Source organism: Brachionichthys hirsutus, chromosome 9, assembly GCF_040956055.1.
Source record: "Brachionichthys hirsutus isolate HB-005 chromosome 9, CSIRO-AGI_Bhir_v1, whole genome shotgun sequence".
Taxonomy (NCBI): Eukaryota; Metazoa; Chordata; class Actinopteri; order Lophiiformes; family Brachionichthyidae; genus Brachionichthys; species Brachionichthys hirsutus.
Genome location: NC_090905.1, coordinates 11,011,661 through 11,036,203, shown reverse-complemented (window position 1 = coordinate 11,036,203; position 24,543 = coordinate 11,011,661). Strand labels below are relative to the sequence as shown.

Genomic DNA, 24,543 nt, shown 5'->3' with positions numbered 1-24,543 from the left:
AATGCAGCGGGGCAACTGGCCTCAGAAGCCACCCCAGGCCTGCCGCAGCCCGCCCCTCTCGCCCCGGGACGCCTGCCCGTGCATTAAGATGTGGTTTTGGAGCCCTTGCAGGAAACGCAGCGTGGAGAGGTTGGGTTTTTACAGAGCAAACCACAGACCCACAAACCTGCAGGCGTGTGTGTGTGTGTGTGTGTGTGTGTGTGTGTGCGCGTGTGTGTGTGTGTGTGCGCGTGTGTGTGTGTGTGTGCGTGCCTGCGCACAGGGGGCTCAGGAGATCCATCAAAGCGTGTGAAGCTGAAATAAAAGTTGCATCATGGCGTCATTTTAAGAGATGAAAATTAACGACACGTATTTTGGATCTTTGTCTTCACAAAATGTAATTTAAACGCTGTGCAAAAAACAATTCACGTGGAAATGTGGCCGTGGAGGCGCCGTGGAGGCACCGTGGGGGGAGGGGGGGGGGGGGGTTAGATGAGGGTTAGGCAAATGAGCAGGTCTTAATTGCTCCTCCACGGAGCTGGAGGAGCGTTTACGCATCTGATTCGGCTCAAAAGCTCCTCTCCACGCAAACAGACTAAAGCCACGCAGCGTGGACGTCGCTGCGAACCCCGCAGACGCACGGAAGCTCGACTCCGGCGGGTCGTTGTTGTTGTTCATTTGTAAAAATGAGTGACACTTGCAGGGCAGGCCATTGGCTGCATGTGTCAACAAGACGCACACGCGCACGCACACGCGCGCGCACACACGCACATGCACCACGGGGAAGGGACAAAAAACACACGTGATATGTGGGTCAAATCCACAGCCGTGGAGGAACAGAAGGAGGCTCCGTGTTTCCACGCTGCCTCCACGGACACAAAGAAACTCAGCGAAGTTGTCCGTGTTTCCCGTGGGCTCCGTCCCACGATCCCCCCGCGACGAGCGTGACCTCCGTCAGACAAAGAATGCACAACCCCCCCCCCCCCCCCCCCCCCCCAAAAAAAGAACCCCACGCCGGCACATTCCCTGTTATTAAGGAATCCCCGGATCCACGCAGTTCAGATCAGACTGGAATCCACGACAATAGGCGCGTTCGACGGGTCCACGGCAGCGTGGGCAGACTTACCGGGGCTCGGTTTTGCGGGAACATCGTCTCCGCGGGGGGGGGGGGGGTGGTTGTCCGGTCCTTCCTGGGCGGAGAGATTCGTCGAGAAAACGCGAAGCCGATGAGCCTGGTGTCGTTGTCGTTTTAGAGAAGCATTTGTCCCGGTTTCCACGGCGAGGCTAGCTCATTCCACGCTCCGAACTCCTTTGTTCTGGGTTATATCTCCAAGCGCGCACGGCGCACGACGCGTAAGCACCGAGGAACACCCGCTCCACGGGAAGCGCTCTCCCAAGTCCACAACTTCCACAGGATCGGGGTTTCTCCCTCGGTTCCTCGTGGCTGTGTGTAGTCTTAAAGGGAGGGGGGGGGGGGGGGGGGTTTGCTTGTGGCTTCGGAGACGGACGCGCCACCGGCAACGCAGCCGCAGCCTCTTTTGTCTCACGCGTCGGCCCGCACTCTTTTCACGCAACACTCCCACTACCCCCCCCCCCCCCCCCCCCTTCTGATCCTCAATGGGACAGACACGGCTTGCTGACCCCCCCCCCGCGCTGTTTTTACCACAATTAAAAACTCAATGATGATTTGCTGAATGCCATTTGTTTTTGTTTTTGTTTTTGTTTTGTTTTGTAGAGGAATTCATTTAATCCATTCCAGCCTCTAAAGTTAGAAACACTGAAGCAGCGCAGCCTGATGATGTTTGTAAAACAAAAAAAAACAAATAACATAAATAAAAACGCTCCTGCTCCTTTTATTGTGAGGTATTTATTACCCGTCATGCAGCGGCGCAGTGGAAATCTATCCATTATGAAATATACATTTCATGAAAATACTATGACGCAGAAAGATCTTCTGGGGAAATGAATAGAATAGAATAGAATAGAATAGAATAGAATAGAATAGAATAGAATAGCATGAAACATTCTGGGGGTGAACGAGAACTCCACGTGGGGCTCGGCCTCGGCGCAGTCAACGCTGCTCACATGAGCCAATGAGTGGCGAGTATACCCACGTGGGCGTTGCTGACCGCTTGCTGATTGGAGGATGCAGGGAGCGCAAAGCTCTGACTGTCAATCGCGTAGGCTACAACCGCTCCGCCGGGTTAACCCTTCCTGGCTGCAGGGAGTGATCGAGGAGTCGAGCTGTGGTTGGATCAAGATTCGGTGGTTTTCCTTTTTCGCTACACAATACAGGACGGGGGGGGGGGGGGGGGGCATGATGCATCTTGCACCCCCACCCCCCTCCTCATACGCTTGGTTGATCTGGAAATAAATAGACTTTTGACTAATTTTTGGCATCATCCTGCTCGTTTCTAAATGTCAAGTATTAATCACGATCAAAGGAAACAGGCCAAATGTGGAAAGAAATATTAAATCTGAATAAATATAAGAGCACGAGACGGCGCCAAAATCCACTGGAATAAATCAGTTACAGTGACGTAAGCTTCAAGAGTCCTGCATTGAAATGTCACATCCTTGTTACCTGGAAAGGAGAGAATTATTCTGGAGACAAAAGGAGAGACGGCGGGGGAAAAAATTGGTATTCTGGAGGCATGACCCCTTTGGCAGGGCTCATAATTAGAGAGAGAGAGATATTGAAAAAGCAATTTCTGACAGTGGAAATCACAACCTTCCAGAGGTGGAGCTGAAAAAATATAGATGGCTGTGTGTGTTTGCGTGTGTATGTGTGTGAGCCAGAGAGAGAGAGAGAGAGGGAGAGAGAGGAAGGGGGAGCAGGAAGTGAATAAAGGATGAAGGACAGCAGGGGGGATGCTGAGAAAGACGAGCCAGGAGGAGGGGTGTAGATGAGCGAAGAAAAAATGTGTGTGTGTGTGTGTGTGTGTGTGTGTGTGTGTGTGGAGCAGACGGGTGTGGGAATGAATAAGAGTGAAGGGTGAGGGGAGCAAGTGCACAAAGATGGAGAGAGAGAGAGAGAGCGAGAGAGAGACCCATTTTATTGCCATTTTTCCCATGAATTTTAATGCAGCACTGACTGGTCTCCCTCCCGGATACTGGGATCACATTTATTAGAGAGAGAGAAAAGTCCAGAGGAATGCAGTACTTTACAGACTACTGCTGCACAGCTGCTGTATGTGTGTGTGTGTGTGTGTGTGGGGGGGGGGGGGTGTACAGGATGTATGGGACTGCCTTGTTTTGTTCTTGGGGAGGCATAAAATACAGATGATATAATGATAAGTGAAGGACTGATATTATGATATTATTGCTATTGGCAGGACATATGAAGGTGCTAGGTGTGTGTGTGTGTGTGTGTGTGTGTGTGTGTGTGTGTGTGTGTGTGTAGGTGTGTGTGTGGCTGAGTTCCAGTGATTATATACACCAGGTCCACGGAGCCCCTCTCTCCCCCACCTCGGCTCGGAGCAACGGGACACACAACGCAAGAGATTTTGGTTCCAACTCAGTCAAGTGTGGATTTTAAAAGATAATCCAGGCAAACGTGTGTATGCTGACGTGCAAAACATAATCGGACACACACACACACACACACACACACACACACACGCACACACCGGTCTCAGAGGGCAACATTTGGGAAAATTGCCCGACGGAGCAGCAGCATCTTCTTTTAAAAACCACAATCTAAGGCAAGGAGGGAAAAAGATCAAATCTATCAGTGTCAAACCTCGGCTCTCCACACAGCTGGCAATTCATCAGCAAGCAGCCAAACATCAGGAGGGACTTCTGAATGAGGTGATGAAAATAACTTTCCTTCCTACAAAGCTTCAGCGCCGGCTTCATTGCTCTGCTTGTCGACAGCGGTAACCGTTTCCACCGGTGTGTGTGTGATATTAGCACCAGCACGCCGGACGTGGGCTGCTGGACGTACGTCTAAAGAAGATGAACTGTTCTGCCCTTTGCTTTGGGCCTTCAGATCAATAAGCTTCTCTCGTCTCAGACTTAGAAGTGCATTATATTAAAAGCTCAGAATGACGTCTATTTATTTACCGCATTCCTTTTGTTTTAAATCGAATAATGATGTGATGTTACTTCAGGAAGCTTTCCAATAGCTGCATATTTGATGGCAGTACCGATGGAAAACACGTCCGGGTGTTGGACCCTCAGGATAATGACGTTTTGCACCAATCATACGTCTCCAAAGACCAGAATGCACCAGTCACGACATGAGCTGCAAATGCATTCCTCAAAGACAAGGCAAATCACAGGCTCCATTTTTTTCTCCATTTAATTCTCTACCATTCCCACAATGAATCGTTGTCTGGGTAACAATTTTCTTACAATCATTGATCTTTTTTTGGAAATTAAGAAAATTGCTGAGTCATCTCTGAGCAGGGGGGGGTCCTTTACCTCATTTGAACAGACAGACTGACTCATGACATCCCATGGGAAATAAACCGACACTGGAGGAGCAAGGTGCTTTGGTTTTGGGTCATAAACCCCTGTTATTGTGGTGTCCCGATTTGCCCCACCTCCACTACCTCGCCCCAATTTCCTGAATGCCTTCGGGATGAGTTTGAGAACGGCTCCTTGAGTGGCAGGAAGACAAGGCCACAGTGTTGTCATGGCGCCCAACACACACACACACACACACACGCGGCAAGTCACCCACCCCCTTCCCTGCCCCTCATCAGACAAGATGGGTGTCAGCACTGAGACGGCGCAGTGATTTATTGGTCTCTACTCCTCTTGGGGGGGGCGGGGGCACTCTCCTCCTCCTCCTAACATCCACACATCCACAATCACTATCTGAATCACACACACACACACACCGCTCCATCCAAGCCCTCCCATTCTCCCCTCTCCTGCTGCATGGCCCCTCGGGGGAAAGAAGGGATAATGACCCACATCAGCAGCAGCTATGCTCACATGACCCCGCCCCATTACACACACACACACACACACACACACATTTCATCCTTGCAGGCAGATACAAACCCCCCCTCTGTGACACATCCACACACGTATGCACACATAAAACAGATGCTGACACATTTACACCCACGGGCATGTGTGTGTGTGTATGTGGGAATTCCAGCGCTGCAGCGTAACGTCGCTCCCTGTTCAAAAGGCTTCTTCATAGTCTTTGGAGCACAAAGCAAAGCAGCTCCAGACTGAGAAGTGAATCTGTGGCACATCTCTGTGAGTAACCTCGGGAAAGAGCAGGCGCACCTCTGTTCTCACTGAAACACAAAAAAAAACCCAAAGATGATTTGTGTCCTGCAGTCAAGAGGAATCCAATCTCCCTACTGGCTTTCCATATATTGAATTCACTTCTTCTGCAATGTCGGCACGGCATCCAAGAATTGCAACGCATGCTCAGGAAGGTGAAGGCGAAACGAGATGACTTCTAGAGACTGCACACTCAGGGTGGGCCGGTGGTTAGTTTGCATTCTCACATCCTGCATTTTGGGGTAGCTGATTTTTGAATTCAGGCAGTCAATCCAGGCTAAAAACAGAGAGCGAAGAGGTGGTGAAATCTCAGCGTTGACTTGCAGATGCCACTGATGGCACTCAATGTGCTGTCATTCATTCATTCATCATCACACAGCAGAGCGAGGCTCTTTGGCTATGAAGTGAGGCGTTACACCCACAGGTTTCCACTTTACGTGAGGCTGGTGAGGGCAGGTCGGGAGTTAATTTGTGAATTAGAATAGAAAGAATGCATAACTTTTTTTTTCAGGTGGTGGAGGATGAGAAATGTTGTAGAGGGGAGTGAAATGATCTGCTGAAGGATGGTTCCAAAGAAAGAGGGTCTGGAGTATCAAGTGAACATTAGCCACCCCTACCTCTAATAAAAAAAAGAAAGAAAATATTTCCTTCAACTATGTTTCCACTACAAGTAGAACCAGAGACATGGCAAAATACATAACAATCCCCTACTAGTTAAAGCTTCTCAGTACACACAAGATCAGTTTGGGTAACAGAGTGTGCGAATACTAACTCGGAGTGTTTGGTAAAAAAACAAAATAAAATCTCAAACAGGAGGAATGTGTGAATGTTGGTGTCTGGAGATTTAGTATCTTTTATACAAGACACAAAGCTCGTTGAAATGGTCTGAAACACCTCGTGTAACCTAGAAGAGTAAAAACAGTAGTGTTTGACAAAGTATTCATAAAACACTGACCTAATGACTCTATGTCGCCTTGACAGTTAATAATTAATAAGTGAATAATGTATTTCTCTTTCTGTGTATGTACGTAAAAGATACATTGATGCCTGGCCAGTCCAGAGACTATTTCTTAATCTTTATATTCAAACTCTTTTAGGTTCCCGCCCACAGACGTGGGGCGCGCAACACTGCGTTCTACTCCCACCTGCTGTTCAACAACAGTATTGCAAGCAGATGAAACGAACGCCTTAAACTGCGTCCCAGTCAATGTTCCCTAGTCTAAGGTGCGGTCGTGCGTAATTACGCACAGCTGATACGGTCTTTGCGCAGCGAAGATCTACGTTGCCCACAAAAAAAATCCAACCTAAATGTAAAATAACATAAACACGTAAACATTAATTCTGTGCTATTTCCCACTGAGTCAGTGAGTCTCCGGTGACTGGCTGCTCCGGCTAATGATGAGATTCACATGTTTTTACGCAGCTAATAGACGCCATTGTAATCGGAGTTCCAGGACTCTCGCTGGACCACAGTACACACAACCTTTGCTTGTTCATTTTATCTGTTTTATTTGTTGATTTTTATCTCTTGTTTTTATTTTGTTTATTTTTATACTATTGTGCACTTTTAGATTTGCTTTCAAATGTAAAGTGCGTTTAAAATAAAATGTATTATTGTGGTGTTGTCCAAGGGACTGCTCAGGGAGTTTGTGTGTTTGCTCAGACGCATGAACAATTAGAGGGAACGTTGGTCACCTCAATTTGTTGGCGTTTCTCTGGAGCAACTGGTGCAACTTAATCAACAACTCCCAGAAGCCGCGGATTACTTAAACATGCAATATGCACTTGTTAGACTTGTTATTTTATTTGCAAAAGTCATAAAACGTTCTACATTTTGGGAGAAGCAGCGAACTTTACCCTGTAATTCACAAAGACGCCATTTTCCCGTATATGCTGCAATTCTAAACGTGTACCGCACGGGGTCGCTATTACACTGTAAATAGCGGCATTAAGCCTCCAAGGTGTATTTTATTTTTTTACTGCTTTCATCATGGTCAGGGGACTACAGATGAAAACTAGGCTTCTGGCTATTTATGGCTTAAAAACAACAACAAAAAACATGTCTAATCATGTGTTTTATGAAATTGCATTGTCCCCTTTCAAATAAACTAATTTCAAATTCCACCGCCTGTCTGTCTGTCTGTCTGCAGGTCTGTCTGAGAGTTTTAGAGTCTGCTTCAGCTCTCACGTTGTGCTCAGAGATCATTTTAAGCCCGACATGTTTGTTTAAAAAAGAAAGTGAAGTTCCACAGCTACGGGGTTTATTACCAGCATAAAAGCGCGCTATCACAAAGACAGCACACATTTGGAGGAAGTTTAAAAATAGCAGCGTTAAATGGCAACTTCAGATTGATGTGTGTGTGTGGGGGGGGGGGGGAGGTGTCAGTAACTAGGCAGGCCCTAAAGTTTGACTTCCACAAAAATGTAGTTAAATTGTCATTTTGGATTTTTTTTTTTTAACAGCATCCTTAAATAAATACTGAGTGGAAGAGTTTGAATCCTATTTGATGGCGTGTTAAATCCACACGCAAACACAACACTGGGTCTGTGTCGCCTCTCTGCCCCCCCTAAGATGATATATAAATCTACATTTTAAATCTGGAAGCTCAACCGTAACAGAACGACCTTATAAAAGTGCGTGCAGTTAAATGCTGTATCCTGGGCAGGGATAGAAACACACACACATCATCTTCTTTATGGCATATGCTGAGTATATGTCATTTTCCTCGAGTAAACATGGAGCAGAAATAAAATTGCAGCGCTCCAGATGATCCTGATCCAGATGCATTAATAAATACGGTCTGTATCCGACACTACATGGTGCTGGTCCCTTTGGAATGACATCATCCCAGCCTGAAACAGAGGCCCTGTCACGGAGCCTCTAGCAACATGCCCGATGTGTGTTTACCTCTCACGCTGTTGCTACAATTCCACAGCAGGACAGTCTATTCCCTCGGCATGACGTGAAGCTCCCCACTGAGGCAGAAGGGGGGGGGGGGGGTGCAAACATATAAAAATATAAATCCCCCACCGGGGTGACTGGTTAGTGATGGCCGCCTGCCAGGTAAGCTGCTTCTGCGTCTCTCTCCCGAGGCCGCCTGAGAGAAATGTGCCATTCTCCGGTGAAGCCCCCGCAGACGGCCCCCTGGCACAGAATTGCTATCCAAAACAACATGCAAAGGCCAACGCACTGGAGACTGGAAGCCGGAGACGAGCAGGCTTCAGACGCCTCCGGGGACGGTTTACTCCCTTCACTGCTGCTTTCTGTGCAGCCGGTCGCTGCCAGCGAGAAACGTCTGCACAGCAAACTGGACATGTGGGCATTCCTGAAGGTCAAACCGTTGACATTGACACGACTCCGTCACTTCAGTTTTAACTCAACTCTCCGAGAAACAAAGTAGAATCAGCGATTATGATCTTGGATATCTTCCTCGTCCTCCCTGGACAGGATGAGCACTAGGACTTATTGATAGCTTAAGATTCTTGTCCCAGATGTCCACAGGGCCAGGGATGTGGGCTCCAGCAAGGTCAAGGTCAAAGGTTAACATCATGATTGCTGTTCTTTACCATCAACATCTGCATCCTCATCTGCGTCTGTCGCTCTCAGCCTCCTGCGGCACAAAAAAGAACTGCAACTGCATGAAGCTGTGGGAAGAAAAAAATAATAGCATTAAATGAAAATAAAGATTAAAAATAATAATACTTCTACTACTAATAATAATAATGATAATGAAAATATGAACATCTAGAAGGAAAAATCTTTACGTTGTATTTAAATGTGAAAACCATGCATTGCATCCGCGCAACTGCTGAACGTGCGCGTTGAAGGATGACGCTTCCTGTTGATGTTGAGCGCACACAGAAAATATCGAGGTCTAAATTTAAAAAGCGCCCAAATGTAGACGTAGCTGCCTTTAAAAAGTGACTGAAATGACATCAAGGTTAGCGCACGCTATCCACGAGATGCGAGCGTGGGTGGGCTTAATTAAAAATAATTGATTTCAAATAGCACAAGGCCATCCCATTGGCTGGTTAAAACCCCCCCAACAATGATCGTGTGTATGCCTCCCCCACGGTGAGGAAGTCAGGGCAGCTGCTGTCGGAACCAGCGCTGAAATGAACGGTGTGGATCCAAGAGACTAGCGAAGACCTCCTGGGCCAAATCTCTCCCTCCATCGATTAATCCCACGAGAAGAAGACATGGCCAAACGAGGTTCATGAGTGAGTCTGTGGTATGTAAGCAGCCCATGTCACCCCCCCCCCCCCCCTCCCACTATTACCCTGTAGTTTCCTGGTTTCCTCCCTGCCTGTTTCAGTTGTGTTATCAAGGGACTGACTTTTATGTCTGATGTCTAAACATGTGATGAAAGCTCCAACAATCTGACCTCATCAAATTACTAAACAGTTTCCTGTCTTAAAAAAACTCCACCTGTTAAATAAGATGAGATAAAAGAAAAGTCAGAAAATCAATGTCTTTGTTTTTATTTTTTATAAATATTTATTATTTGAGGATATCAGCCGGGAGGATCACAGAATTCCATCCATTTCTTCCTCTTGTTTCTTGTAGCTTGAGGCCGACGGCGACCAAAGTGAGCTGAACGGTTTGCGTATGCAACATTCTCTGCAGTATACCGCAGCGTCAAAATACTAGCGGCCGAGGCTTCCTGTTATGCTTTGCTAAGAAATCAGAATCCAATATTTTTCCGTGTCCATGCAAGAACACTGCTGCCAATGCCTTGAGGGCAGCAGGGTGGCGCAGTGGATTGCGCTGTTCCCTCACGGCAAGAAGGTCACGGGTTAAATTCCTTCTTGTGAGGAGCTGGCATGTCCTCCCCGTGTCCGCATGGATTCTCCTCCCACCTCCATAAACATATAATTTAGGTTGTGGTAAAATTGTTCCTATTGGCTGCGAGATGGGTGCCTGTCTCTCTCGTGACCCTGCGAGGAACTGGCGTCTCATCCCGGGTGTACCACGTCTGCAGCCAGACAGACTCCAGCGAGCTTTACAGAGGAAGGTTTGAAGGAGATGATGCAAAGCTGCAGGTGCTCGATGTCTCTGGCGGCACGTGTCCACCAGATAGCCAGTGTCTTACGCTTCGTGTCATGTGGACACAGGCCTGGCTTCCTCAAAGCTCTCCTCTGATCAACAAGGCAGGCCTAACCTTCACCTTCAGGCTGGGGAGGGTCGTACACTCAACGGGGCTTAATGTCCATCGCCTTTTACACACCACGAAAGGAGCAGCACTCATTTAAACAAACACTGTTATACGCCGATGCTTTCCAGCTCCAGTTGTTTTTGAAACCAGAGTGGAAAAAATAGCTCCCACACATGCACAGCTTTCACAACATGCATGGAAGTAATATCATTTGAAATGAGGCGCGACAGCGGCTCTCAAGACTCCTGCCAGCGAAGCTCTCACAGATGCTCCCCACGGGTCTCGTGTTTTATGCTGTGATAAATGAGTTTGTTCTTGTGGAACGTTCCATTCTCCGACTTGGATGCAGCAAGGAAACCTTGATTAACCCCTCCTGAGTCCTCAGCTCTCGGGTTCAATTACAGTTTTTTTTTGTGGGGGGGGGACTGAAATAAACTCATGTCATGAGTCGGTCACAGAGCTGCAGGTCTCCAGAGGTAAAACTGGAAGACGTCTGGCGTTGCAGAGCAGAAGAGCTCAAACCACGAGCCCTCCACGTCAGCCAGAAGTTCGGCCCATCTTGTATCTCACTCATGTATCAAGTTCAACGCTCTGAAAGACTGACTGATTCATCAGTAAATGACCGGCCGACAGAAGTGAACTCTCCAGTCGCTGAACCTCTGGCACACTAAAAGAAAGCACCTTTGGTTTCACGTTCCACGTGAATAAAGAACACAGCACCAAAGTGAACATTTGAAAAGAAAGCTTATATTGAAGTGTCCGTTCTCCCAAATAAAATAACAAAAGGCCATGCCTCCGTTTTGTGGATTTTTCCGGCCCTTCGTTTAAGAGCAGATTGTTGATTCATGATTCACTAAGAATTTAATTCAGAGAATAAGAACAAGGAAACCGACGGTGGCCCCCGCACCAACTGACAGAAATGTTGATTTTGCATTAAATCAATGAAACTTAAATCAGTGAAACTCACAATGACGATTAATGGCCTCGGCCAGAACATCCTGGAAGCCTGAGGCTGCAGCAACTCGATCGACCATCAGCAGCCTTACGGAGGACAGACGTCACCACCTGTCGTGTTAAATCAGGCGTCAAATCAAAACAACACGACGGAATGTGGGTTAGAACTTTATTTAAAATCCTCTCGCTTAGATTAAATACATTCATAAAAAAAGCAGACATATGAACAGGAGACTGAGCAACCAGTGTCTACTTTAAGGCACTAATATAAAAGATGGAGCCACGCCGGCCGACGGCCTCCATGAAGCTAGAAGGGAATCGAACATGCAACCTCTACATCCTCACCCTTCATTGTGCGGTTGGCATCATTTAGCTGCAGGCAGCTGACCCGAGCGGCTCACACAGCACTTCATCACAAGCAGCTCCAGCCGCTCCTCCTTACAAATCTGTTTTCAGTGTGTCGAAGACCCCTGGGACCGAGGTTCACCATGGACTACCACGTACCGAGCCTCTCTCTCCAGTCCCCGCCCAACTTCACAATCATTACCAGGTGACACTCTCTCTCTCTCTCCCACCATATCGATGCTGTGGTCCGTCTGATCTATCATCAGTCCCCCTCCAGGGGTCTGCACGCTGTCCAAGGTCTGTACAGAAGACTTGACTCTCAAATTAAGCCTCGTCTATCAGCACGGGGTGGGGGGGAGCCCAGCTGGCTCTTTGAAGTGGGATTGGAACAGTTTTTTTTACTAGCTTCAGCAACACAGGGTCCGGAACCCCTCACCATCCCGGCTGCTCTCTGAAAGCCCCACCGAGGCATCGGACTTATGTTTTGGACGGGGAAAGGTTTGCGTGACAATTCCAACAAGCCAGCAGTACGAGGCGGCGAGGGCAGAGGCGCCCCGGACAGCCGACACTGTACACGACCCATAAAAACACACAAGCCTGCACATACACCTTCATCCTTCATGCATTATGGAGCTCTGAGAATATTACAGTATGTGTGGCCAATAGTGGCAAAAGCAGGACTGATTGCACAAAACTACAAACAATGCTGGCATTTCAAACTTTGCAAGAGTAAAAGTATTTAAAATAAATTAAACACCATTTTCAAAATGGTTGTCCTTTGATTATCATTTATAATATAGAAGCAAAAAAACAACAGAACAGAAAAAAGAACATACAAAGGGTAATTATATATTTTTTTAAATATCAGCTTTGCAATATATTAGTGGTATAACACAAGAGTTACGTCTACTCTGCAGTCCATTTCACACACTGATAATATTTCATAAAGGCGTCACTATTTTTGGGGTGGGGGGGGTCAACCAGATCTAGTGTGGATGGACAGAAAGTTGTTGGAGTGATTCTGTATTTGTATCATTATCTTTGTATTGATTCACTCATATCATTAATCACAAGCATATTCTTAATCATGCATATCATATTGTACAATCAGAATCATGTATGTGTAACTCTTTCTATGTGTGAGAATTGCTGAAGTGTACACGATGTCCGATTGCAAGATCGGGCGTGCTAACCTCCACTCCCTTCCTCTGAACAATGTGTTGATGGATAATCAGGAAGGCCAATGTTAGAAAACAGGATATGAACTTTCAGTTCTGCCTCTTCTTATCTATATTACCACATAGGTGCCCCCTCCCTGTAGAGAGGCAGAACTCATGTAACTAGGGCTCTCTGAATAAAAGGCAAGGCAACCTATCAAAAGTCTGCCATCAATATCATCTCCTTTCTTCGGGTTCTGACCAGCTGGCACCTCAGCAAAGCCTCAGGACCAACGTCAGCAGGACACGTCTCCTCAGGCCAGTCTCCTCCCCTTCTGAGTCATTACTATTATTAGCGTTAGAAAATGTCTCTCAGCTAACCTGTTTGTGTTGCATTCAGGAGCGCTCGTCATCTGATCGCAACATCTTTGTTGCAAGCGTCGAACTTCATACACGCCTTCTCAAAGCTTTTTCAGTTGGTGAGCCTTGTTTTGCTGACAGAATAACATCCACATGCAGAAATGTTCTACTGTGAACTTGTTGCCCCTCCAATAAAATGTCTGCGATTTGCGACACTATTCTCTTGTTTAAGGTGCACTAAAATGAAGCTAATTAAATATACATATACACACACACATATAAAAAAAGGCTTTTACCGGAATCTTTAAACCTTCTAGTCTTTGCTTCTCTCATTTAAAAGAAAAAACATTATCACAGTTCTCTACATGAAGACATTTACAAAAAAACACATCTAATGTTGAAGCCGCATTAGGTGATATATCTGATCAAAACTTCAAATCTAAGTGAAATAGCTGCAATCCCATTAAGAACAGACACGGCTGCTAAAAGACGCCCCGGGACGTCCATGTCTCTGCGTCTCCGCAGATGTAACATGCATCATGGCTGACTCGGACCTTTAACGTCGCAGGTCTGGAATCTACGGCTTCTCGGAGCTTTCAGTACTTAATGATGCTTTAAAAACGATTAATCTAAAAACCACAAATTCGACTCCCTCTTAACGTAGAAAAGGAGGTCATCATTATGTGTTCGAGTGGGGGCTCAAGCACCCGCAGATGGGGTGTAAGCCCCCTCAGTCAGTCCAGTGGTTGGGGGAGTGGGCAGGGTGTGAGTGGTTGAGCCAAAGGGCGTGAGATGGAGGCGTGAAGGCTGCAAAACTATAGACCAGATCCCGAGTCCGACTCTTTTCAAACGAATACATAAACGGTTGGTCGTAGAATTCATGTCGGCAAGCTGAACTTGAACGTTTCTCTCTCGTAGGTCTCTTCATGTAGCATAAAGAGTCTCAAGCTGGCAGCCAGCGGTCAGGACAGTGGATAACCGACGCAAGGCTCGCTGCACAACAAAGGACAACAGGAAGTCGGACCGCACAACTCGGGTTAGGGGTCTGCAGGCTGCAGCTTCCATCTCTAGTGCCGTCCCCTCTCACACCGGGCCTGGACTGTGGTTACAGTCGTAATGGTTGCCACGCTCAGAGTCAGCGATCTGCAGGCTGGGCTTCCTGGCTGGCCCGTCGCTCTCAGCCGTTTCTGGCTTCGCGCATCGCGGAGGACGCTTCTTGAAGAAGTCTGAGACAAAGCGCACCTGCAGAGGAGAGGAGTTTATGGTCATTTGTTGCAGATTGCACTATGAGCACGAAGCACGGTGGTCAGGCCCGGACTGGAAAATGTGCTGACACATCTCTGGACAGGTCTCTGCACAGCTGCAGAGAGACTCTCACACATAACTGGACGGAACACACAGAACAGGCCCAACCCCTGCAGCTCGTAAAACGCCATGCCCAGGACGGTCTCTAATTGCAGGCAGAACGGCGAAGGCCAAAGGCGGGGGGGGGGGGGACTGACTTCACATTTAATCATATGTATGCATGCATGCGTGTGCGTGTGTGTGTGTGTGTCACGGATAGACACGTACGCACTGACACGCACTGAAGGATTTCCATAAGACAGTGCTGACAGTAGCTCACTCAACCCAGGGAGGCGGCCACACAATAAAGAGCTCCAGCTGGACGAGGTGAGGGAAGAGGGCTTATTGGCTGAGAACATGCTAGTTTAAGAAGGGGGGGCTCGAGCAAAGTAACCCTCGGATGCGGCCACTCTCCTCGGTATGCTCCTTTTTTACTGCGAGGATAACAAATGTAGAGCACATCTCGACCAGAAAGCTTTTAACTGCATAACATCCCTCCTGATCGGGAGAGTCCCGTCGATGTTCGGGTTTCCCTAAAGCCGGAAACCACAAGAGTTACGATGTCATCAGGCTCAAAGCTGGAGCTACTTTATACGGGATTAATGCCGGCGGCAGCAGCACTTCTCATGGCTACTTATTTATACGCCGTGAGCTGATGTCATTGTGGGATTTCTCAGAATAAAATCGTCCCTTTACTTTATGAGGAGTCCAACCGGGAAGGGGGGGGGGGGGGGGGGGACTAAACATGGAAATATCATGCAGAAACTTCACAGTGGCTCCCTTGACTCACATTGAGGACTGCAACAAGCGCTCCCTGCAGCAGCCCCGCCAGCACGTCGCTCCAGTGGTGCTTGTAATCAGAGACTCGGGTGTAGCCCACGTACACGGCAAAGACCACCAGGAAGAACTGGATGGTGGGCCGCAGCAGTCTGGCCCACTTTGCCACCAATCTCGCCTGCACATAAAGCTGGAGGGAGAGAGAGAGAGAGCATAGGGATGAGATGGTGGGAGGAAAGAGAATAGAAATAGATTGGGGGGGGGGGGGGGGGGGGTCTTTGATTTTGTTCATTTAAACTGATCCGAATTATTCCTGATAACTGATTCATATATCAGGAAATGTGGAAGAACAATGTCAGAAAGTGAGCAAATTCACAGCAACTTGCATGACATAATATATCCCAATCTGACGCAGCGTGCTCAGCGCAGTGAAGCTATGCAGAGACGGCCTCTGAATTATACAACCCATCCTGCTAGAGCCAGGTAGCTGGAAATAGACGCCAACTCCAAACCCCAGGAACAAACTTAAGCCATGTGTTTGTGTCTGTTACGGCTCAACTTGGATTCAAAAGTTGATCTAATTGGTGCCTGCGCTGAAAAAGCATATGTAAAAAAAATAATAATGTGAACTGGAAGTGCTAAAGATTTGCCTTTCTCTGTGATAAGTGACATCGCCTGCAGCCACATGCCGACTGCACGCAGGCTAAATCCCAGCTTCGCTCCATTCGTTTCCAGCGTTTCCTGGACACGAGGTAGAGATAGTCCGTCTTTCCTGTCAAACTGTCTTTGACCAACAGTGCTGTTGTTTCCTGGGCTTATTGATGGCAGCTCGGGCGCCAGGCTTTAAACACGGGGAGATGAGGCCAACTGGATGGGACTGGGAGACAGACGTCTCTGCTGGGAGGAATCCAGCAGAGACTTCCAGATCCCTTCTCTCTACACATCCCGCCTCAGAACTCATGCCTTGCCCTTTTAAGTCCACTGGCACCAGACACCTCGCCGAGCCTGTTCTTCTTCTTCTTCTCTGAAATTAACGCTTGTGATCGGGTCCAAATGTATAAGCCTGCTATCAGACGAGTCCATTTGTGGACCGCGTGTCAAAAACTGTGTAAAGACTTTGGCGACCATCGAGGCGAGTGCTGCACTTACTGCTAGGAAGAGCATGCAGTACATTCCAAAAGAGGAGTGTCCGGAGTAGAAGGACAACCTGGAGAAGGGAAAGAGTCAGATATGATTCTCACACGACATCATCATCATGTAAACCGACACTCTCTCTCCTACCTGGACTCTGTGACGGCCAGAGGGGCGCCAGTGCAGTTGATCTTCGGCATGTAACCCACACAGACCTTGGGGGCACACACGGCCAGGAAGTGAGGCCTCGGGCGTCCGATCGTGAACTTGGCAAGGTCGGTCAGCGACTGGCTAACGGCGGCTCCAAACAGGAAGGTCCCCACCACTTTGTAGAGCGCCGCCACGTACTGGTTGAACTCAGAATTAGAGTAAATCCTCTTGCTGTAGACCAGATAAGCCTCTCCGGTGGAGATCTGAGCAAAGAGGACGAAGAGTCGCGGGTTGTTTCTTAAATTCATCCGACCTTTGCCTAAATCCTAACAGTTCACTTGGTCCATAAGAAACTTACAATGACCACCGTGCAGGAGATGGTGACAGCCGCCAGCAGGCCGTGGGTGATGGTGTCGGCCTTTATGGGGTACATGATGCTCTCGTCATCGCAGTAAACCCCTCTTTCATACGGCTTGAAGATGACGTTCATGATGATGAAGGGCAGCGCGGCTGTGGTGAACACAGACCAGAGCGACAGAGGGATGAAACCAGAGCGTAATCCATTGGACAGTATTCGAGTTTAATGGACAACAAATTGTTGTTGGAATATCGCATTCGTCTCTCCAAGCAGGTTCTGCAGACATGACATCACTTTCAAAGCGGGGAAGGGAAATGTTTTTTTGTTGTTATTGTTCAGATAAGCCAAATCGTTTCGCCCTCCCCTCGGGCCCAAAGGACTAAAATCACAATCAGGAAAACAACCCACAAAGAGAGAGAGAGAGAGAGAGAGACAGAGAGAGAGAGATTCAGCTCAGGAACGTCAGGGCGGAAACACACGGCAAAAATAAACAGCGCAAAATAGGATCCATGCCGCACTCGGGTATGTGGGCATATGCAAAAATCACACATCACATGCCCCAGTAGACAAGAGTTTGCAAAACTACACAAATACCACACACACACACACACACACACACACAGACAAATAAGACCAAATATAGATGCCTGAGGCTCCGACTGCACCAATGGGATCCTTGCGATGTTTGGAAACATCCTCTGTTTATTGCTCTTCCACACAAAGACGCTCTGATAAAACAGGCTAATGGATGCGTTCAGGCTCTAATGGATTTTTCAGAAGCTCTTTCTGCTCTCAAAGTCGAACTGGCAGTGTTGGATGTAGATTCTTGGCAAACGACGACTGTTTTGACGACTAGATAGCAGCAGAGTAAAGAACGACGCTTTGAGGCTGCTGTGGCTCAGGGTCCCCCCCACTAGTGGGAACTTTTCTTCAGTAGAATGCAAAGGATCCGGCCATACCCGAAGTCTTTTGCATCCCTTCAGGTTATAGGTAGAATGGGACTTTGGTAGAAACTGAATATGGCTGATATCTCCTTTCAGAGTTCATTTTCTCCATGTTATGTCGATTAAAAATGAACCTTGTTCCTCAAGTGGGAACAACTCTATCGCCTCGGCTGCGGCTGCTCGTAAGGAGGGTGGAGTTATTGTTTTGACTTGTCATATTTGGTGTAAACAATGTGCGGGAGGAAAATACTAGAGTCGCAGCCCAACGGAGGAATGCGTTCTCCTCCCTGATATCCACGGCCACCGTCCACTGTGGAAACGCAACATACCAAACAGAAGAAAAACAGTGCATGCCTGAAATGAGCTCTCGCCGATAGTTCTGCATTCCTGTGTAAATGAGGTGCACCCCCCCCCCCCCCCCATTCTCGTAGAGGACACGAGTCCAGGAGGACGCCCAGCGGCACTCGCTGAAGGCCGAGGTTATAAAAGAAAATACACAACTGGCTTTTTCCACCGAGTCAAAATCCTGTTTGTCGCAACAGCACAGTAAAGGGTCTCCTGTATTAGACCAACATCCTGTTTCAGGCTCAGTGGGAGTGGAAGGGGGGGGGGTAACATGGATTTACTGGTGTGGCTTTTTGGTGGCGGTTTCCACATATGTATCATCTGTCCTACGTTTAGCAGGCAAAAAAAAAAAACAAAGCTGAAAGTCTAAAACTAAAAAACGCTGGATCAGCGTTCATCACAGGAGTTATCATTTTTGTGCACCCCTCCAGTCTTTTCATGGATAAAAGCATCAAAGGTTTCTTGATGCTGGACTGCACATCTCCAAAATTTGAATTGAAACTTAGCCTGCCGTCACAGCATGGCGACACGTTTCTGAATGGACTATTTTCGCTGCGTGGAATGTTTGCATCAAACACCTGGAAAAAAAATAATTGCATCCTAAAACAAAAACAAAGGAATCTTTGACAAAGGAATCCAGCTTGTTTGATTTTTTTTGTGTTTGAGATCAGACTGAACCTCTGGGGGGGATGTTTCTTCACAAAACGGGACTTTAAAGTGGCAGGATGACAGAATCAATTTGACATTGGAGTCACGTTGCAACGTCGAAGCGTTTCATGGAGCTTTTAACGCTTGCCAGGGCAGAATTGTTGCTCACAGAGGAGCAGCTAGAAGCTTCAAAGCAGGTCTCCCTCCTGACAGTCCCATGAAGATGAATAGCTTTTGCATCAACATTATAAACATATATATATATATTTTTTTAGCGCTTTCAAAATCATCTTAACCAAACTTGAACATTCGCCACAGAGTTAATGGGCCGGGTGGAATCGGGGCAGCTGGCCTCAAACAACTCCCCTGGCCTGGAACAGAAAGATTAGATTTACATTTCTTTATTTAGAAATGCAGCTCTAACTAACTTAATCATGAATTATAAAGCTGGAAGAAAATTAAAGTACTCTATAAAAAAAGGAAGATGTAAACTGTCTGGAACGCAGTCGTGGACAGAACACATTGATCCTGATGCGCGCGCGCGCACACACACACACACACACACACAGAAATAGAGCCAACAGCAGACAAAATAGGTCTCCAGAATACCACGAGACAACCTCACAACCCAAACCGACCCTGCTCCAGAGCTGCCTCCATAAAGGCCGGGCAGTGTCTCTGACTGGAGCTACACTCAGACGTCAATGGAGACGGCGGTGAAGGAGGAGGGGGGGGGGGTCATTCAGGAAACAGGGGAGATTCCTAGACACCTGCTTCCATGGATGGAGGGGAGGGAAGGAAAGGGAAAGCTGCCAGTTTGGAATGTGGCCAGAAGGCTAATCTCCTGCTGCCAGCCACACGTCTGCCCGTTGGGAGTGACGGGACGCAGGACTCCCGCTCGACTGGAAGAGGACCAAAGGCTCACTTGAGAAGCTTGGGCTTCAGTTTTCAGCAGCTTACGGCTCGTTTGCCCGGCCATGGTGCACGTTTAGCTCAGCAGGTAGAGCCTCTGTGAGGAGGCCGAGTCCACCACGGCGTGCTGTCTCCTCTCCCCTTCAGCTGTCCTGTCCAAATAATAAAAGACCAAAAAAAAAAAACACACCTCCTTCCTGCCCTAATTATTATCCATGAGCTTTACAGCTGAACTGGGCATGAGAGCGACGGAGACCTGCGGATGCACCAGACGTGTCCACTCATTCCGTCACCGCTGTCGATTCCTCCATTCAGTCGTTCGTTCTTCTCCCCGCAGCTCGGCCTTCCCGCCCGTCGTCTTCCTCATCACAGCAGCCTTCCACACGATTCTCCTTCTGCCGCGAGCACGACGGGCCTCGATGGCTCGGTGCTTTATTTAGCCAGCAGATATGCAATTAGCTCGGCCGTTTGGACCGGCTGAGATGCAAAGCTTTCCACATCCTCGCCCTGTCTGACTTCAGTTTTTCCCGTCCTCATCCCATCCTGTCCCATCCCGTACCCGTTCTGTTTGCCATCCCACCAAATAAATTCTGCCACCTGGACTGCCATCATCATCATCATCATCATCATCATCTGCAAGTAGTTTGAGAATACCCAACACCTCGAGCCGAGGTGCCCGTGCGTGAGGCGTGTTCGTTCTCATGCCCCTGGGCTGCCCCGTTTGGCTTCCAGGGTCACAGCTGGAGCGTCGGCTCCTCCACCTCATTTCTTCCAGTCTCCGTCCTCGTCTTTTCATCCTGAAGGTCACGGAGGGAGTCTCTTCTCCCTGCTTTTCTCTGCCCTCCTGTCCACAGCTTCCTGTTGCGTTAAGTTTTATATTTCACCCCTCTTCAGTCATTAAATCCGTCTGCCTCTAGCTCTCGTCTCCTTCCCCCCGGTGGATGGGAGTCAAACTTTACACCTCTTTTCCTTCCTCCCTTCAAATCCAACGTGCGATGCGATGACAGCAATTAGACGGCGGCGTTGCCAACGCCCTTCAGTCCATCAACGCGGGTGATGTTTCAGGCCTTTATGAGATGGCTCGCGTTAACAAAACAGCCAAGCGCTCCCTCACCCTGTGCTGAACTGACTAATGTGGAAGGTATGTGCTGAGCCTGCAACCTCTGCCGGCGTTGGCCTCTGGAATTCTAATTCGCAGAAGGAACGCCCAGCTCCACCGGTCACACCGAATCTCGCCGCTGCTGCCGATCCTTTATTTTGACTCCTGCCGTCTCTCTCTCTCTCTCCGTGCATCTTTTGCGCATGCTGGGCTCCGAAGACGGTTGGAAGGAGAGATCTGGGAGGGGAGTGGGAGGGGAGCTCAATCTGGGTCAGCAAATCAGAGTCTGAGTCGGCCCGAGATCCGAGGAGTTAGCCGCATGGGGTTAAGGGAAGCCACAACGAAGCGTAGGTGCACAAACGTATGCTAAAGGTCGGCTTCCATGCAGCTTGGTGAACATGACTGGCACGTACCGAGCGATCGGCCGGTGTGAATGTGTCCAGCTGTCGCATCCCACTAGTAATCTTATTAGATTTTCTTAAAGTTCGGACTATATTTTTCCCTAAACCTTCCCCTCTCGGTTCTTCCCCGAGCCTTATGCCACCGGACTCGCGTCTCCACGCATGCTTTCACTCGGAATTACCCGATAAGAATAATGGCAGGAACCTTCCCAGCATTCCCCTTGCCTGGAATGCTATGTTCCCCCCCGCCCGGAGACAAAACAAGGAAATCCTTGTTTTGTGATGCAAAGTCTCCCGTTTTGTTTTGTTTTTAAACTCAGTAATGTTGTAAAAAATTATAGAAACTATTACGACTCTTAGGATTAAAATCAAGAAGCTCCCCGTTTCATTCAAAGGCATCGCTGATGACGAGAGTGTGAATAAATATATGTTCCCATTTGCAAAACAAGCTTCAGTTTCCATGACGGAGTTCTCTCGGGGGGGTGGGGATGGGGGGGGGGGGGGGGGGTGGGATTCCCATCGAGCCTGTTTGCTAGAATTCTCTGAGAACTCAGGAGAATCGGTCTTTTCAACACGACTGCATGAGAGAAACGAGAACCCCGGCTTCCTGGAAGGCTGCCGGCACGGTGGAGCATCACTTCCTGGTATGGGTAACCTCCCAGGAGTCACTTACAGCAAACCAACCCCCGAATGCTACAATTCCGTGCCACCTTTGTGGGTCCTATGTGCTAAAGAGTCCAGCTGCTCCTTCTACACACATGTTGTGTGACTGACACTGCACCCTCATCGCCCGCTCGCTGCCGGGGCTGCGGCGCACCTGCACCTACGAATACAAACAGAGCAGGGAGGGGTTTAAATCTGGTCTTTCCTCTCAGCCAACACCCGCCATCTATTTGTGCTGAGCAAAGCCCCGCACAAGTCTGAAGAGGAAGCGAGGGAGAGAAACACCGGGGGGGGAGAAAGGAGGAGGCCAGGAGACCAACAGCAAGCGTAGGGGGAGACGGCGATGTGAAATGCAAACACGTCTCTGCTTCTTTGTCATTAACTGGCACAGCAGACACAGCATCAGTAAATGGCTCCGAGCAGCCCTTCTGACAGAGTCCTCCGTTATGTTTGTCTCACAGGATCATAGCAGGAAACCTTGCACAGGCTCGGGGTCGACTGCTCGGGGCTGGTGAGGTGGGTGGCAAACAAAATTGGGAGGGATGGGCAGAAAGGGCGGGACGCAGACCGAACCGACCATCGCCAAGCCAGACGCTAATCCCAGACTTGTGAGGCTTATCGGGTTCAACGGTCTGCAGAGGCTCCAACAGACGGAAAAATCCCACCGAGCTCTCCGGCAGAGTCAAACCCCACCTCCATCCGCCCTCCAACTTCCCCACCGTCTCGCCAGCACAGACACAACAAGCATGGGGCCCATGAGAGCTGGTATCCCACCACAGCGGTCGCTGAGGCTGCAGGATGGGGGGGGGAGGGGGGGGACACTGAGCACCACAGCCAGGAGGTGCCACACGGTGATGGCCATTTTGGTTGTGCCCGTCTTGTGTCATTTATAATCGATATAATTGAACATTTTTAAATATTTTTTATTTTGTTTAAATATAAATTACTGATGTAATTATTCATCCATGGTTTGATTGATTATTATTTTTATTTTGTGATATGAGTTAATGCCTGATAACAAGTCACTGCACGCGACAGGCCCGCTCCTAGGTCAAAGGTCGACAGCTGAAACGGCGACGCGTGCGCGTCTGTCCAACGTGACGTCACGAGTTCCTCGCCTGCAGGGCGGTAATTAAAGCAATCGTTATTTCAATGCAAAAAAATAGTCTGTACGACAAGGTGGAAGGAGTATGCTGAGACTAATGCGGGGCATGCGTGAGACTTCTGGCAGACAGAATATTGAAGAAAATAAGGAATGCCGCGCGTGCACGCGCATATCGAATTTTCCATAAACAAGCAAACAACTCCCTGAGGCTGTGCAAAGTCTTTCCCGGCGTGTTGGGAGCAGAATGCAGCAGCTGCGTGGGGGGAGCGTGATTTTATTTTTAGTTTTTTTAACCCCCCCCCCACCTTGTTTTTCTCCACGCGGACGCGCGACGGCGTCTACCGGGCTCAGACGTGAAAATCCGGTTCCCTCGTCGGCTCCTGGTATCTGACGCCAGATTAAAAAACACACGTTGCATTGTCTTTTTTCGGGCGGCTTCCTGCGCTGATGTCATGGCCGCGCACAAACACGATCACGCTCCTTCTCGTCGGACGTGCCGAAGCGCAATTCCTCGACACAAAGAAGCCGCAGAATTCCGTACTCACCGACCAGAACGCACAGCACGTCCATCAGCACGAACAGCTTCCTCTTCCTCGGGTCATTCATCTTCTCCGGCGTCGATTTGGTTTGAAACGGCGTCAAGAGAACGCGGCCGCTTCTAAAACGCCAACGTGAGAGATTCCGCGCGGAGTTACGAGGACGCGCGTACGCGAATCAGGTGGCACTTTGCGCTGCGAGCTCTTCCGGGATCCTCTCCACTACCTGCGCTGACATGGACAGCAGAGGTGTGGAGCTTCTTAAAAACGCGCAGATACGCAGTTGCTCGGAGGTCCTGCGTCCATTTACGCTCACTGGTTCGGGTTCAAAGCCAGAGCTTTACGCGTCCCGAGAGAATCCACCGTGAATCCAGCATAATCCTCTTTTTCTGTCTGACTCTACACCACGGTGTTGGATAAATCCCTCCTCCAAATTTCCTCGTCTGGCCGTTGACGTCTTTACGCACAGGCGCGTTAAAAGGTCCGAGAACGAACCTCGCAGCGGTTAGCCGGATATTTCTGTCCCGGTGAAAACGAACTTTTATTTTCTTGTGTTTTTATTGGAGTAAATTCAAACAGCGCAGTCCAACAGCCAGGATGAGTCGCCTGACTGAAGCAAACATGTCGCCGGAGCAGCGAGCAGGATAGTCTCAGGATCTCACTCAAAGTTTTATGAAAAAACCTTTGAACTATTTTTGAGTCGTTCCACAGAAACCCTCGTTTATGGCAAATCCCACTCATAAGAAGCCCACAATCCACTTGTAACCATGGAAATGAGTAAATTACTAAAATAAAATGAAATGAAATAGCTTCACAAAGGTTTTAGTTATGTGTTGAACATTTTATTTAAAATAAAAATAAGTGTTTCTTTTGTTCTTTTTAGTTATGCTCTGGAAACAAAATGTATTGAGTGGACAGAACCAATTAATTTA

The 24,543-nt window shown here is 48.4% G+C and overlaps 2 protein-coding genes across 2 annotated transcripts in view; both read right to left on the bottom strand.

Moving 5' to 3' along the window:
- tle2a (TLE family member 2, transcriptional corepressor a) overlaps nucleotides 1-1,129 on the bottom strand; it is a 22,654-nt gene extending 21,525 nt beyond the window's left edge. The window contains 1 exon segment of the mRNA XM_068743339.1: nucleotides 1,106-1,129. Coding sequence (XP_068599440.1) covers nucleotides 1,106-1,129 — 24 coding nt within the window.
- A 13,152-nt stretch (nucleotides 1,130-14,281) lies between these two features.
- On the bottom strand, nucleotides 14,282-23,721 carry plpp2b (phospholipid phosphatase 2b). The gene is made up of 6 exons (XM_068743094.1): nucleotides 23,621-23,721; nucleotides 16,959-17,110; nucleotides 16,601-16,863; nucleotides 16,469-16,526; nucleotides 15,333-15,509; nucleotides 14,282-14,440 (listed from the first exon to the last, which is right to left on the bottom strand). The coding sequence occupies exons 1-6, from the start codon at nucleotides 23,679-23,681 to the stop codon at nucleotides 14,282-14,284; spliced, it is 870 nt and encodes a 289-aa protein (XP_068599195.1). The 5' UTR covers nucleotides 23,682-23,721.
- Between the last annotated feature and the right edge of the window lie 822 nt (nucleotides 23,722-24,543).